The 16241-nt window shown below is 39.0% G+C and overlaps 1 protein-coding gene across 1 annotated transcript; it reads right to left on the reverse strand.

The window, feature by feature from the left end:
• Positions 1 to 235: 235 nt before the first annotated feature.
• On the reverse strand, positions 236 to 12263 carry lysmd3 (LysM, putative peptidoglycan-binding, domain containing 3). Its single transcript, XM_043709082.1, has 2 exons — positions 11997 to 12263; positions 236 to 1795 (listed from the first exon to the last, which is right to left on the reverse strand). Exons 1-2 carry the CDS (start codon positions 12258 to 12260, stop codon positions 1151 to 1153), a joined length of 909 nt encoding a protein of 302 aa, XP_043565017.1. The 5' UTR covers positions 12261 to 12263; the 3' UTR covers positions 236 to 1150.
• Between the last annotated feature and the right edge of the window lie 3978 nt (positions 12264 to 16241).

Consider the following 16241-nt stretch of genomic DNA (forward strand, 5'->3'; position numbering starts at 1 on the left):
CATGGCATGGTATGTAAACTTAAAGGAAGTACAAGTTTGTAGACTCTTCACTCAAAGGGTATTGGTGTTAGACAATCCAGCCATATGAGGCAGGCTGGAGTAAATGGTTTTTCTTCCTTTGAAAATTAGGCACGAGCCCAATGATCCTGCAAAACTCAGGTTAATGAGGGGTACTAGTGAATGAGACCAAAGCTGAGGCTAATTTATTTACTCATTTATACTTAGCTTGAAATAAACAATGAGAAATACATTGTGCACAGGTATTTCAATTTTTATTCTAAAATTTATGATAAATTCCAGAAGAATAAAATTCTGTTACAAACCTTTAAGAAAATACAACAGGTGTAAATACTGGAAATTCATTTTTTAAACAGCTACAATTTTGTTTATAATGTCAACAATTTAGAATCATCTGATTTTGTTCACAATTATGATCTCCAGTTTAATTACAGAATAACCACTACTTTACAACACTAACTTTGAATAGTTCAACACTAAATATCCACATGCTCTCAACTGTGGTAATTTAACAGTCAATAAATACATTTTTACATTAAAACTTAATTTCAGGCAATGAAATTCCTTTATATGAATAGATGAGATTAAGACTTTTATGTTGTGACATTCAGAATATTATTAAGCATTTAAAAAGAAAACAATATTCTGGAGTACTAACTGCATGGTTGCATCTAATATCAATAAAATGCTTTATGTAAGGGCATCATTCTTTAAACTGCTTAAGGTGTTTTATTTTATTTCTCATGTTAATGCTTGGCAGAATTGCTGTTTAATAACTGACGTGTTTTTGGGCTTGAAAATAACTGGATCGCAACAAAATTACAAAAATTTTACGAAAGGAAGACATTGGTCAATAAACAACAAATATGCTGTTTAGGACTAAAATATAAATCCACGTTTCAATTATAGATGCTACATATTATCAATTGACCCAGGCAAAAATTCTGCTTATTTGAAATTAATTTTGTCAGTTACCTTTATATTATCAATTCCCATAACATTGGAAGGCAAGTGTTAACTGCTTTTTTCTTTAGTTGAATATGATATTTCTAACATGATGCAATTTCCCCAGACACTTTTGAACATAATTGTTTCATGTCTGCACTGCACTCCATGTATTAGAAGTTTGTGGTCAGGTGACAGTCACATGAACATTAGAATTCACATGCTCAAGGGCCTCCTCTGAGGCCATTTTTGTCCTTTCCATAGAATTAATTCCATAGCTATACTTTGGCTCTTGCTGTGAAGGCTGAGTTACAGGTAGATTTGTTGATTCCACAGTAGAATGATGGCTTGTTTCAACCTTTACAAGGACTTCATAGTAGAGTAGATAAAACACAGGTGTAACAATTCCAACTACCAACATTATCATCACTGCATTCCACCAGCGCATGCCCCAGTCAGCTCCATAATGTGGATCTTTCCGCGGTAATATTTTTCGATCTGCCGCTTGATAAAATGGTTGTGTAGTTAAAGAAGAAACAACCTCATTTAAATGCTCCTTAGTGGTATCATTTGACTTCACTATTCTTTCTATGTCTTTATCAACTTCCCGGAGAAAGTTATCAGCGTTTTCACTTGAAGAGGAATCTTCACCTGTATTGGAGTCCTGAAACTGTGCATTAGACTCCAAGGCAGGACGTGAAACTAGTCTTGATTTGGCGGGACTGTGCGTGTCACCCAACAAAGTGATCTTTTTCACAGGAATCTTTACAGATCTGAGAGCAAAAAAGTCTTGGTCTTTGATCAGATTATTAACCCTCTTGATATCTGCAACCTGAAAAGTAAATTTGATGTTTAGCAAGAAAAACTGTATTCATGTTATTCTTTCTGAAAGCTTTATACAGCATAGCCATATTTTACTTTACCATCAATAAATGCATGACATTAGATTGTAATTCTAATACCAAACTTGGTAGCCACCTCGAAGTGTATTTCAATCTCATCAGTTCTGTGCCTGCAATTTGACCTCCCAATATCTTCCTGGACTTGTAATCTCAGATTTTTCTACTTTACATTCCTAACATTAATAAAAATCTCTTTCATTGATATCACAATTAAAACAATCAGAAGGTAAAATCTTTTTTAACCGTACCACCAATTTCTGGTTGATGAGACAGCATGACTTGTTGAAATTTGTTTTTTTTTTGACTTGAGGACTAGGGATTTCTGGGAGACAGTTGGGTATATCGTTGAATGAAGGTAAGGGTTACAAGGAGCAATAGGGCAGCAAGTAATTTTAGAAAACAGAACAAGAAGAAATGGGTTTACGGTGAGATACTTTCAGTGAAAGGAGCCCCCTAAAATAAGCAGATTAGTGGTACTGTGCACAGTGTATTCCAGTCACAAACATGAATCACAACTTTAAAAAGGCCAATTATTTTGGTAAGAGAGTAGAACAGGCTGAGTCTAAAACATATGGCAGAGTAAATTTTGGAAACAAATTTAAGAACAAATTAAATATTCAAAAAAAACCCCAGAAATCACATGACACCAAGTTACAATCCAACAGGTTACCTGTAATTGCAAGCTTTCGAAGCACTGCTCCTGTTGGACTATAACCTGGTGTTGTGTGACTTCTGACCTTTTCCTCAGTCCAATCATATCATATATTCAACTGTGAATCATTCAGGAGGTTAAAGATAGTATTAGATTAAAAGAGGCTTCTAAAGTGGCAAAAACTAGTAGGAAGTCTGAGGATTAAGAGTGTTTTAGAAATCAGCAAAGAGCTTGAAAACAAAAAAAAACTCAATTTCTCTCTGAAGAGCCTACTAAGCAATGGTGTTACATCAACTGCTGACAAATACTCAAACATAAAGGAATCAAACCGATCATCTGGACTCTATGCAGGTACCAGAAACCACACTACCACTAACCCTGGATAAGTGCTATCCCACCAGCAGGACAGACCCAGCAGAGGTGGCAGAATAGTAAGTATAAAGTCAGAAGGAAGTTACTCTGGGAGCCCTTAACATTAATCCATGACAGATTGAAGTTTCACGGCATTAGGTCAAACGTAAGTAAGTAAATCTCTGCTGAGTTTTTTGTACTGTCCCACCTCAGTTGATGAATCAATACTTTTCTACGATGAAGGTAGCACGGATGGTGGCAAGGGCACAGAATGCACTGTGGGTTGTGGATGTCAATGTCCATAACCAAAAGCACTTTGACAGTACCACTGACCTGGTACAGACCTAAAGGTCATTGCTGCTAGAATCAGTCTGTGACAGGTAATGAGGGAACCAAAAAGAGGAAAAAAGATACTTAAGGACCAGGTCTTCACTGCCGGCCTCAAATGCATCTGTTTGGTAAGAGTGTCTTCACACAGCTCTTTTGAAGACCATTGTAGCTCAAGAAGGCCGCTTAACTCCATCATCACCATTTCAAAAACAACTAGGATAAGCTCTAAATGCTGCGCCAGCCACCCATGCCAACATTCTGAGAATGAATTAAAAAAAAACTTCTGTTCAAGAAAGGAGGGAAAGAAGATAGGCAACAACAGGCGAGTAGTCTGACATCAGGAGTGTGCTGGAATCTGTTATTTAGGAAGTTTGGGTATGACTAGATCAAGTTAACATACTTTTTTATGCAAGAGAGATATTGTTTGAAAAATTAATTTGAATATTTAGAGGATATAATATTTATCCCAAATTTAATAATTTTGGTTCAGTGTAATATTGAAGGAAGGATATACTTGCATTGTAGTCAGCACTATGAATGTTCACCAGATTAGACCTTGAAATATGAGAGGCTGAATAAACTGGGACTGTTACGCCTTAAAACGGCAGTGCTCGGACCCGACGTAGTGCACCAGTTGGAGGACGCTCAGGTGTGCGGTGGGATCCCGTCCGCGCTCACCCCAGCCCGGACGGAATTTCACATTGGCCCCAAGGTCCCGTACTTCCCGCGGGAGCCTGTGCCCCACAACCTGAGCCGCCTCCGGAATTTTAATTTTGCTCCCTTTCAGGACGTAAAACGGCGGGCCCTGTATCGACTGCTGCTGCACACCGTCCACCTCTTCTCCCTCATCCACTGTCCAGACACGCCTTGGCGTGCCCATTTGCCACCGAGCGGTGGGGATCCCCAGTGGAGGGCTCTCTACGCGAGAGTCCTCCCCCTTTCGGGGATCTGGGGTGGAGGGTGCTGCACGCAGCGGTCCCCTGCAAACGCAGATTGCGGTGGTTCATGGACTCCCAGCCCAACTGCTTGTTCTGTGGCGCTGTGAAGTCCATGGACCACGTGTATATTGGGTGTGGGCGTTTGCACTCCCTTTTTGATTTTCTGAAAAACCTTCTCCTCTGTTTTTGGCTGCACTTCAGTCCCACGCTCCTGATCTTTGGGCACCCGGTACAGAGGAGGGAGGTCAGGTCTGAAGACCTCCTCGTGAGTCTCCTCCTGGGCCTGGCCAAACTGGCCATAAACAGGTCCAGGCAGCGAGCCGCGGAGGGGTCGTTAAGGTCGACTGCCTGCCCCTCTTCCGCGGTTACGTTAGAGCCCGGGTGTCCTTGGAGAAGGAGCACGCGGTTTCCACCAACACCCTGGAGTTGTTCAGGGAGAGGTGGGCGCCGCAGGGAGTGGAGTGCATTATTTCCCCATCCAACTCTATTTTGATTTAATCCCTGCCCTCCCCTTCACTGTTTGATCACACAGCATTGCCCTTTGTGAAGGGTACTGCTTGTCTCTGGCCACTCGGGTGTTTCCTTTCTTCCTGGTGGTGGAAATTGAATAAAGATTCGTACACCTTGTGTCTCTCACTGTGTCTCACAAAAAAACTTTTTAAAAAACTGGCACTGTTTTCTTCTGAAATTTAGAAAACGAGGTGATCTGATTGAAATCCACAAAGTTCTGAAGGGGCATGACCGGGTAAACGCAGGGGTTGTTTCTCCTGTCTGGGGAAATAAAACCAGAGGTAGTATCAAGATAAGGTTTGATTATTTAGGACTGAGACAAAGATAAATTTCTTCACTAGGAGGACTGTGAATCATTGGAACGGTCTACCTCTGAGGGTCTGTGGATGTTTGATCATGAGTGTATTTAAACCTGAGATTGATATGATTACTACTCTTGTGTGGAATCAAGGGATATGGGAAAGAGGTGGGAAATGGCGTTAAAGCTATGATTACGCTGACTCGCAGAGAAGGCTCAATGGGCACTGTGCTTTCAAGGTTACAAGGTTTTTACTCCGTTGGATAACACTAAGCAATATTATCCTCTCTGACATTATTGTACTGCCAATTAATCAGCCTATAAACTTGCATTTTTGGCAGTTTAAATACTTGATAAATTTGAAACCAGAACATTTCTTTATCAGAATACAGACAAAACAGGCTATGCACTTGACAAACTCATTAAGTTTTGTTGAGCTTTGAAAATACTCAACTTGTAACAATTTTACCAAATACCATTATACACATAAAAAGACCAGTTACTTTTTGTCACAGCAAACACAACTTTGCATGCTTAATATAGTTTCATTTCAAACTATTTAAAATGCACATTTAACAAACAACATTGAATTACAAGCATAACACGTCACACTTGCAAATCTGACAGTAATGCATGCTGGGATCAAGATTAGCTGAAAGAAGCCATGGAAAAGGAAAATGGGAGCATGAATTTTAACTAGTGAATCCAACCTAAATATAGTTCTGGGCACCTTATTATAGAAAATAAAATTGTAAAATACACAAGGATACAATACAGATGTATGAGGATGATATATAGACGCGAAAGTATTTTGATCAAAGATTCAAAACATAAAACTTTATTCAGGAAAGTATAGAAAGATAAAGGAGGATTTCAAAGTATATTTCCTGGTCAGTGGTTCAATAGCTCAAGGGTATGAATTTTACTTTCCTTTCTTTCAGGAAATGGATGATGGTCCCAAGACTATGTTTAATAGCAATCTGTTTTCACATTGGAATTCTGATGATCTTAGTGGTGACAGTACTTTCTGCCATTTTTGCCTGGTCTGACAGACCCACTCTAAACTGGTCGGAAACAACTGTATTTAACTTAAATAAAGGGAATTGCAACAAAATGTGGATAGAGTTAGCTATAGTAAATTGAATGGATAGATTAGCAGAAATGGCAGTAAGCAAGCAGTGGCAGACTTTTAAGGAGGTAATTCATGATTCTCAGCAAAAATACATTCCAGTAAGGAGGAAAGATTCTCAGAGAGGGATAAACCAACCATTGCTAACTGAGGAAGTCAAGAGGAACATTAAGTTGAAAAAAAAGCATATAATAAAGGCCAAAGTCAGTGATAGCCCCCAAAGACTGGAATAAATTCAGAATCGAGCAAAGGAGGACTAACAAGATAATGAAGTAAATTAGTGAAAGTAAATTATGAGCACAATCTAGCAAGAAATATAAAACCTGACAATAAGAGTATAGTTAAATTTATAAAAAGAAAAAGACAAGTTAAAGTGAACGTTAGAAAATTATTCTAGGGAGACTGTTCTGAGGAACAAGGAAATGGCAAATAAATTAAACAAATATTTTCCATCAATGTTTATAGTGGAAGATATTTTGAACACTCCAGGATAACACTGAAGGATATGGAACAGGAATTAAGTACTGCGTTGATTGTAAGGATGTCAGCCAGGTGGACCTCGTCGAATAGGAGTTCCCTGATTGAGGATTTTAATCTGGTCCAATCAGAGAGCCCTGGCTGATAGATATAAACATGAATGTTTCGCTTGTCACTGGCCACTCGGGTGTTTCCTTTCTTCCTGGTGATGGAAATTGAATAAAGATTCGCACACCTTGTGTCTTTCACTGTGTCTCACACCTGCACACACACACCATGGGTGCTGGGGAAAAAATAAGCACTACCACGCTTAGGTGGTAGTGTGGGGGTTAATAAAAAAAAGAAGAAAAAAAAGAAAAAAGAAAAAAAGAGAGGAAAAAAAAATAAACATTAATGTTTCGCTTGTCACTGGCCACTCGGGTGTTTCCTTTCTTCCTGGTGATGGAAATTGAATAAAGATTCGCACACCTTGTGTACGCTTGCAATAGAGAGTAGTGGAGAAACCATCAATTTCTCAACTGGGGCATCAAGAAAAAGGAGCTCATTTGACTGCTTTATTTCAGAAATGAATTTGAGTGCAAGGTGGGCCTATTAAGACCTGTAAGGAAATTCCTACACGCAACTATCAATTCAGATATAGCAAACATATCTACATAATTGGAAACATACCAAAGTAGTGGGCCAGCTATCCTTTCTCAAATAATGACTATCCTGATTAGATAATGAAGTTATTATTTTAAAAATTACTACAGAGTAAATTCAAGGCAATCAGGTGAAGTCAACATTGTTTTCTGAAAAGGAAATGTGTTTAACCAATCAATTGAAGTTTTTTTTAAGGCTGTGTGTGATGGATAAAGAGAAATTGGTGTTTGTACTTTATTTAGATTTCCAGAAGGCAGTTGAGAAAGTGCCTCATCCAAGGTAACTGTAGACAATAAAACTCAGTGTAGGGAACAATATATTCACATGGATACAGGATTGGCTGACTAACAGAAAATAGAAAGTACGCATAAAAAGCCTTCTTCAGGTTGCCAAGATGTAACAAGTGTTGACCCACAGGGATCAGTGCTGAGACCACAATTGTTTACAAGTTGTATAAATGATTTGGATGAAGGGACGGAAGGACTGGTTGCCAAATTTGGTGATGATATAAAGACAGGTAGAAAAGCATGAAGAGGACACAAGGAGACTATGAAAATGTATAGTCAAGTTAAGTGAATGGGCAAAAATCTAGCTCGCCGAGAATATTGTGGAAAAAGGTAGAATTGTCCAGTTTTGCAGAAAGAAGAAAAAACCGATGAGAAATTGCAGAACCATGAGATGTAGATGGGTGTTCCTGTGCATGAACCACAAAAGTTTTGAATGCAAGCACTTAGGAAATGTAATAACATGTTATAACGTATCATGATGGGAATTGAACACAAAAGTAGGTTACACTCAGTTCTCCAGGACACAAGGGAGTCCATACTTGGAGTACAGTGCACAGTATTAGTCACCTGACTAACATCATTATGTAGTCCCAATTGTGATTTTTCTTCTTACGCTTTCCCATTATTTCTATCCAAATAGTCATCGAATGCCATTTTGAAGGCCTCAATTGAACTTGCCTCCACCACATTTCCAAGCCATGTATTCTAAATCCTAATCATTCCGCAGTGTAAGAAAGCTTTTCCTTGTATTACCTCTGCTTCTTTTGCACATCAGTTTAAAACTATGCCCTCTCCTTGTTCCTTTTCCGAATGAGAACAGTTGCTCACTATCTACTCAATCCATTCAACTCATGATTTTGAAAATAGATATCAAATCTCCTCAGAGCTGCCTTCTCTCTTGTAAGAACAGTCACAACTCTTCAATCTATCCTATAACTGAAGTTTTTCATTCCTGGAACTATTCCTCGAACTGCTTCCAAGCTTTTCCAATGGATTTACAGCTTTCCTGTTTAGTGGCATCCACAAGTATACATCCTGCAACAAGGGAGGTCTAATACGAGCTGAGGTTTCATACACATTCAACATACCTACTTCCTCTTGTACTCTTATTAATAATGCTGAGGAAACCTCCTGCCACCTTCAATGATCTCTGTACATATTCACTCAGGTCCCTCCACTTGTGCACCTCTTTTATAAATGGATCTCTTATTTTATATTGCCTTTCAATGTTCTTCCTTCCGAAGTGTATCACTTTACACTTCTCGGAATTGAACTTCATTAGTCACCTATCTGCCCACTACAGCAATTCCTTTTGGAGTTCCACAATGCCCTCTTCTCAGTTTACAATTCTTTCAAGTTTCGAGTCATCTGTAAACGTTGAAACTGTCTCCTGCACACTAAGATCCAGATCATTAACATATATCAGGAAAGGTTAGTCTTCTAATACAGAAACCCTGGAAAAGTCCACTACAAAATTTTTTCCAGTTCAAAAAATATCTACTTACCATTACATTCTGTTTTCTATCACACAGCCAATTTTACATTCATTTGCCCATAACCCTTGTATGGCATGATCTATAACGTTATCATAAATCTGCTGTGTGGCACTATACCAAATGTCTGATGGGATTCTGAAAGAGTTTTAACAGGATAGATATGGGGAGAGGATGCTTTCTCTTATAGGACAAGCTAAAACTAGGGGTCACTGTGTAAAAATAAGGAGGAGTCCATTTAAAACAACGATAATGCAAAATGTTTTCTCTCTCAAGTAATGAATCATTTGAAATCTCGTCCTGAAAAGGTGATGGAGGCACAGTCCTTTAATAATTTTAAGACTGAGGTAGATAAATTTCAGTTAAGCAAGAGGATGAAAGTTTTATCAGAGTAGGCAGGAATGACAATGTGAGATTACAATCAGATCAGCCATTGTTAATTTAATGGCAGAACAAGCTGGAAGGGCTGACTGGCTTATTCCTGGATAAAAACCAGAAGAGTTGTGTGACTCTTTGTCAGATTGCTCCACTGATGCTGCCAAACCTGAACTTTTCCAGCAATTTCTGATTTTGTTTGAGGCTTACTCCTGTTCCTTGTGTGGATATTCGTACCATTTCTCAGTATACATTATGCAAATTAAGGAACAGGCCTAACGCCATCACTTTTACTACTGAAAAGTACCCAGTCTATGTCAGATTTCCCAAGAAGTGTAAGACATCTCAAGCATTTGACTAACAGGTGAAGTTGGTAGCTTCATGCTACTACTACGTACTAGACACATGAGTTGTGTTTGCTACTAAAAAGATGCAACTGTCAAGCAAAAATGGCATTCTACCTATCAAATAAATAGGGTCATATAGCAGGAAAACAAATCCTCCAGTCCAACTTCTCTGTGCCAACCAGATATCCCAATTTGACCTGATTCCATTTGCCAGCATTGGGCCCATATCCCTTTAAACCCTTCCTATTCCTATACATATCCAGATACCTTTTAAATTGTACTGGCTTCCAGCATTACCTCTTGCAACTTGTTCCACCCTCTGCATGAAAACGTTAACCCTTAGGTCCTTATTAAACCTTTCCTCTCTTACCTTAAACCTATGCCCTCTAGTTTTGGGCACACTCCTACCCTCGGGAAAAGACCTTGATTATTCATTTTTTCCATGCCCACAATGATTTTAAAACCTCTGATGCTTCATGTAAAAAGTCCCAGACTATTCAGTCTCATCCTATAACTCAAACTCTCCAGTTCCAGCAACATCTTTGAAAATCTTTTCTGCACCCTCTAAAGTTTAACAATATCCTTCCTATAGAGTGACCAGAATGGTACACAGTGTTCTAAAAGTGGCCTCACCAATGCTCTTTTTAGCAACAACATGACATTCCAACTCCGATACTCAACGTTTGTACCTATGAAAGCAAGTATGCCAAGCGCCTTCTTGACCACACTGTCTACCTCTGACTCCACTTTCAAGGAACTACGCAAATGCGCCACTAGCTCTCTGTTTGTCAACATTCCCTATGGCCCTACCTTTTACCTGCCCTGGTTTGCCTTACCAAAATGCAACATCTCACATTTATCCAAATTATCCATCTTCCAGCTGATTAGCCCATCTGAATAATCCCCATACATGCATTTCACTATCAGAGTGCTACTAACAATTCAGACCAAGTGCCTGGAAGATTGACACTTTGGAGGTTCGCAATAAGCAAACTCTCACCAACCAGCCTACAATTGTCAAGCTTAAAAAATTATTCAGCATTCCATGTAATTCCACAAATGGGCAACGTTTGCTAAATAATCCAGAATGCACAAAGAATTACAATAACAATTTAGGATTGTCAGTCAGTCAGACTCACAATGTGACGTACCTTCATATATTAATACACAGTGCCCTGTAATTTTCATCAATGAAAAGAACTCAGGTACACAGTGTGCTTGTTTCATCTCAACAAAATGGGTGACAACCATTCTTATGTTCGTTTCTCAGGGCAATACCCAGACCAAAGTCAAACTGCTTTACTCAAAATTTAGACAAAGCTTGACAGTTAACTGTAAGTCATCACTTAATAGGTGTACTTTCCATGGCAACAACTCTCCCTATCTGAATCCGCTTAACAATCAGTTAGCACTTTCCTCTCACACAGTAAAAATGTTGTTTTTCCTTTACATTGGTTTCTTGTGAATTATTCTGATCACTGCAAGATGAAAAGTTTAGACAAAATGTGTTTTTTCTCAGCAATACTCAAGCTCTATAAAATCAAACAAAATTAAATCATGTGGATGTGAAACTAACACTAACAATCAACGGGGCTTGCTGTGCTGAAGCGTATTATGATTCTGTAAAGTTATCAAGAGTGCCAAACTATGAATTGAAAAACTCTAATTTTTATTTATCCCAACTGAACATTTTGAATGGGTGATGAATCAAAAATGTAAAATTTATTTAGTCTTCTTCATATTATCCTATTTAAGACTGTTTTAAACAGACAGCCAAAAAGTAGTTTATGCAAATGAATTCATACAAATCTTTCCCATATTTTGAGGCATCGATTTAGTCTTGGAAAGACAGAAAAATGTCTGTTTTCGACTTCCTAAAGTAGTAGTCTCAACAACATAATGAAATGTATGATAGTTTGTAAAGTATAAAAACACTGCACTGCAATACTCAAATTTGGAACCCATTTCTGTACTTCCATCATAATCTGCAAATCTAACTTAATTCGACAGTTGAAATCATCAAGAAGTGCTCTGCAGTTAAGTTAGCCACGTTGCACAACTGCTAGAACAAATTTTCCACAATAGATTTTTTGCTGTATTTGACACTGTTATTCTTGCATTCCCTTCAGTTTTGGCACTGCTACATCAATCCATTACTTTATAGTAGTTTAACACCAGAGTGTTCTGTGCCTTTACTCCCACATCTATATCTTCAAACATATTTTCTACCTAGTTTTTCTTATTATTCCTTCCACCTCTTCTTGTAATAGTCTTTTACATTACTGCTGAAATCATCACTTACAGTACAACAGTATTGCAAGGCAAGTGCATTCAAGGTGTCGCCCTCTTGAATTTCCCAGATCAAATACACAATATCATCCAACCGATCTTTAGATGTTGTTCTTCGTATTTTCTCCTTTCCTCTTGGTCTCAGCTCAAAACATTCTGTATCCTCTTCCGAAAGTTCATTTTCTGAAGGTGTGCCACTGGCAAATACGTAAACATTGTTTCCCAGTGCTGGCTGAATAGTAGCCGGCAAGAAACGAGCTTGACTTCTCCCTGCCATGGTCAACTGGAAAGAAATTTAACCTAATTAGTCTAAAACTGCATCAAGAAAAGCAAGGAAATAATTTTAACAAGTGAAGTCACATGAGGAAGGCCAGTAAATCCTTTCCCTTCTCTGATTCAGGGGTGCTGATGTCTATGTGAAATCCAACTGCTATGCTGGCTAAGAACAACACAAACAAGTGCTAAAATCTAAAAATAAAGAACTGTAGGTGCTAGAACTCTGAGACAACAACATGAAGTGCTGAAGAAACTCAGGTCCAGCTACATCAGTAAAAAGAACAAAAGTGATTAAATCTAATTGGGCCTGTTTTCAATGACTAAACCTACAGATAGGGTGAATAGCCAAGGTCTTCTCCCAAGGTAGGAGAGCCCAAAACCTGACAGCATAGGTTTAAGGCGAATGGGGAAACATTTAAAAGGGACCTAAGCAGTAACTTTTTCACACAGAGGGTAGTGCGTGTGTGGAATGAGCTGCTAGAGGAAGTGATGGAGGCTGGTACAATAACAACATTTAAAAGGCATCTGGATGGGTACATGAATAGGAAGGTTTTAAGAGTTATGGGCCAAATGCTGGCAAATGGGATTAGATTAATTTAGGATTTCTGATCGGTATGGATGTTGTGGACCAAAGGGTCTGTATCCATACTGTACAATTCTATGACTCTATAACATGTCTTAAAAATACAGGTTACCACTTAGGCAACCAACAGTTGGAATCGTCAATACATTTTTGTGTATAATAGTATTTTGAGTTCAAACAAATGGTTAGGATCCAGAATAGTTAATAGTATGGAACTAATAACCCAAGATTTACACAATCATAAAGAAATGGGGAGGAGCCACAGTCAAACTCCTGGAACTTGCCATCTCAGTGACAAATGAAATTATTTATCACTTTATCTTGAAATAATCTTGATATCCTCTGCCAGCACTCAATCTTCTCATTTCAAGAGAAAAAGTTCCATCTTCTCAATTTTGTTTTTAATTGTATCCTCTTAGATTTCTAAAATCTTGGTGAGTTTGCATTCTACATTTTAAATTGTTTACTGACATTTCCCTAAGTCCTATGTGAAAATATCCTTGAACCACAGTTACAACTAGGTTCATCTACCAGTAAAACATTAAATTTTTATTTTTCTAATCCATACCTCTAGCTATAAAACCAGAGATGCTATTTTGACTTTGTTATGGTTGTATTAGTATGATGCTTATAATGTCTAGATTATGTCCAAAGCACTGTACATTACCTATTAGTCCATTGAACTGCACCATATCGGAATTAAGCATATAATCTACGTCTCACCTCTCATTAGTTTCTGGTTGCAAATCTTGTTCATTTTACTTACTGACGGCTTTTGATGGCTGTCACTCTAATATAGCACTATACTGAAACATTAAGATCTTCATAGAATCATACAATCTCTACAGTGTGGAAACAGGCCCTTTGGCCTAGCAAGTCCAAACTCACCAATCCTCTGGTAAGTAACCCACCCCAACCCATTCCCCTACCCATTATTCTAGATCTACCCCTGACTAATGCACCTAACCTCTACATCCCTGAACATCACGGGCAATTTAGCATGGCCAATTCACCTAACCTGCACATCTTTGGATTGTGGGAGGAAACCAGAGTACCCGGAGGAAACCCACACAGACACACTGAGAATGTGCAAACATTACATAGACAGTCGCCCAAGGTTGGAATTGAACCTGGGTCCATAGCACTGTGAGGCAGCAGTGCTAACCATTCAGCCACCGTGCCGCTTCCTTGGGGAGAGTCCAGTCTCTGACCTTACCCCAACATCCAAAGCCCCAACCCACCGGGCAAAAGACTACAAGGCACAGAAACAGAAGTCACCCAATAGATCCATTTCTCCGTCCTTCAGTGAAATAATGGCAGATCTGATAAACCTCAATTACACTTTCCTGCCTTTCACCATAATCCTTGATTCATCTACTGATTAAAAATTTGCCTAATGCCACCTTGAACATACTTAATGCTACTGCTGCTACAGCCCTCTGCAGTGAAGAATTCCATATATTCATCACATTCAGAAGAAATTCCTCCTCATCTCTGTTCTAACTGGGTGTCTCCTTACTCTGAAGTTATGTCTTCGGATCCTAGAATTCATAAGCTAATCCCTCCATACATGGAATGAATTTTATTTGGACTCTCCAAAACCAATAACTAGTGCCTTGTACAGTTTTAGTAAGACTTCACTATTTTTATACTCCATTCTTTTTGACATAAAGACCAACATTCCATTTGTTTTTCTCACTGCCTGCTGAATTTAAATGCTGGTTTTTAAAATTAGTTATTAACAAGGATTCCCAAATCCCTCTATGTTGTAGCAATCTGTAGTCTTTCTTCACTTAGATAATATTCAACTCCCCTCTTCCTCCTGCCAAAGTATATAACATCAGTTTCCCACATGATATTCTATCTGCCAAGTTTCTGCCTATTCTCTGAATCTTTCTATATTGCTCTGTCGACTCTTTGTGTCCTGCTCATCTCTTGCCTTCCCACCTATCTTTGTATGATAGCCAAGTTTCGAGATGGCACATTCACTTCTCTGATCTAAGTCATTAATGTATTGTTATTAATTGGGGGCCCAACACTCATTCCTGAAGAAGGGCTTATGCCCAAAACGTCGATTCTCCTGTTCCTTGGATGCTGCCTGACCTGCTGCGCTTTTCCACCAACACATTTTCAGCGGGCCCAACACTCATCCTTGTTAAAAAAAATTGAAAGAACTGTGGTGCTGTAAATCAGAAACAAAAGTAGAAATTGCTGGAAAAGCTCAGCAGGTCTGACAGCACCTGTGAAGATAAATTAGAGTTAAATGTTTCAGTTTGAGTTCTGAGGAAGGGTCACCTAATCATAAATGCTAACTCCAATTTCTCTCCACAAATGCTGCCAGAACTGCTGCACATCACTAGTTAGAGGTTGCCAGCCTGAATATGTACCCCTTATCCCAATAGTCTACTAACAGTTAGTCAATCCTGTAACTATGTTAATATATTCCCTCAAACACCATTTATATTATTAAATTGCTTTATGAGATGTACCTTATCAAATACTTGGAAATCCAAATCTTTGGCACCCATCTATTGTATTTGTTACCACCTCAAAAAAAATTGTCAGGTGTCATTTCCCCTTCATGATGCCATGATGAATCTGCTTGATCATATTATGTGTTTCTAAATGCTCTGCTATTACATCCTTTATTATATAAACTAAAATTATCCCAATAACAGGTGTTAAGCTAACTGCCTACAGTTATCCTTATTCTGTTTCCCTGTTATTTTCAATAAGTATGTCCCATTGACAGATTTTTGGGCCTTTTCCAGATTTTCAAGATGCTTAAACATACAGTTCATACAGCACAGAAAAAGGTCCATTGTCTCAACATATCTATGCTAACCAACAGACACCAAACTACTCTAATCCCATTTACCCACACTTGGTCCAAATCCTACTGCGCCTTGGCATTTTAAGTGCTCTTCCATCCAGATACTTCTCAAATTTTGTCAGAATAGCAGCCTCTTCAGCAAAATTTGTCACCTCACCTTATACCCACTGGTCTTAGACACGCCTGCCATGGGGAAAAGATGCCTCTCGTAATTTTGCAAAACTCGAAGATCCCCCATCGCACCCTGCCCCCTCAAACCGTACTCCAAATAAAATAAACCGAATCAAGTCAGTTTCTCCTCATAACTGTAAAATAAGAACAGCACATCCACTATCTCTGTGTCTACTTCCCTAGATTTCCGAGGATCACATCCAGAACTCTCATGAGCCTGTGGCCATACTAATTCTCCAGTGACAGCCGCTGTCCCCTCTTGGGAGGCTCTGTCCTCTCCCCCAGCCACCCCGGGGGGCGTTGGCGATGCGGAGGTCGGGGCTCTCTCCCTCGCCCCATCTCCCGGGGGGAAAGGGGGTAGCTGCTGCCTCCTGCAGGGGTGGCCTGACGCCGGG

Source organism: Chiloscyllium plagiosum, chromosome 2, assembly GCF_004010195.1.
Source record: "Chiloscyllium plagiosum isolate BGI_BamShark_2017 chromosome 2, ASM401019v2, whole genome shotgun sequence".
In the NCBI taxonomy this organism is placed as follows: Eukaryota; Metazoa; Chordata; class Chondrichthyes; order Orectolobiformes; family Hemiscylliidae; genus Chiloscyllium; species Chiloscyllium plagiosum.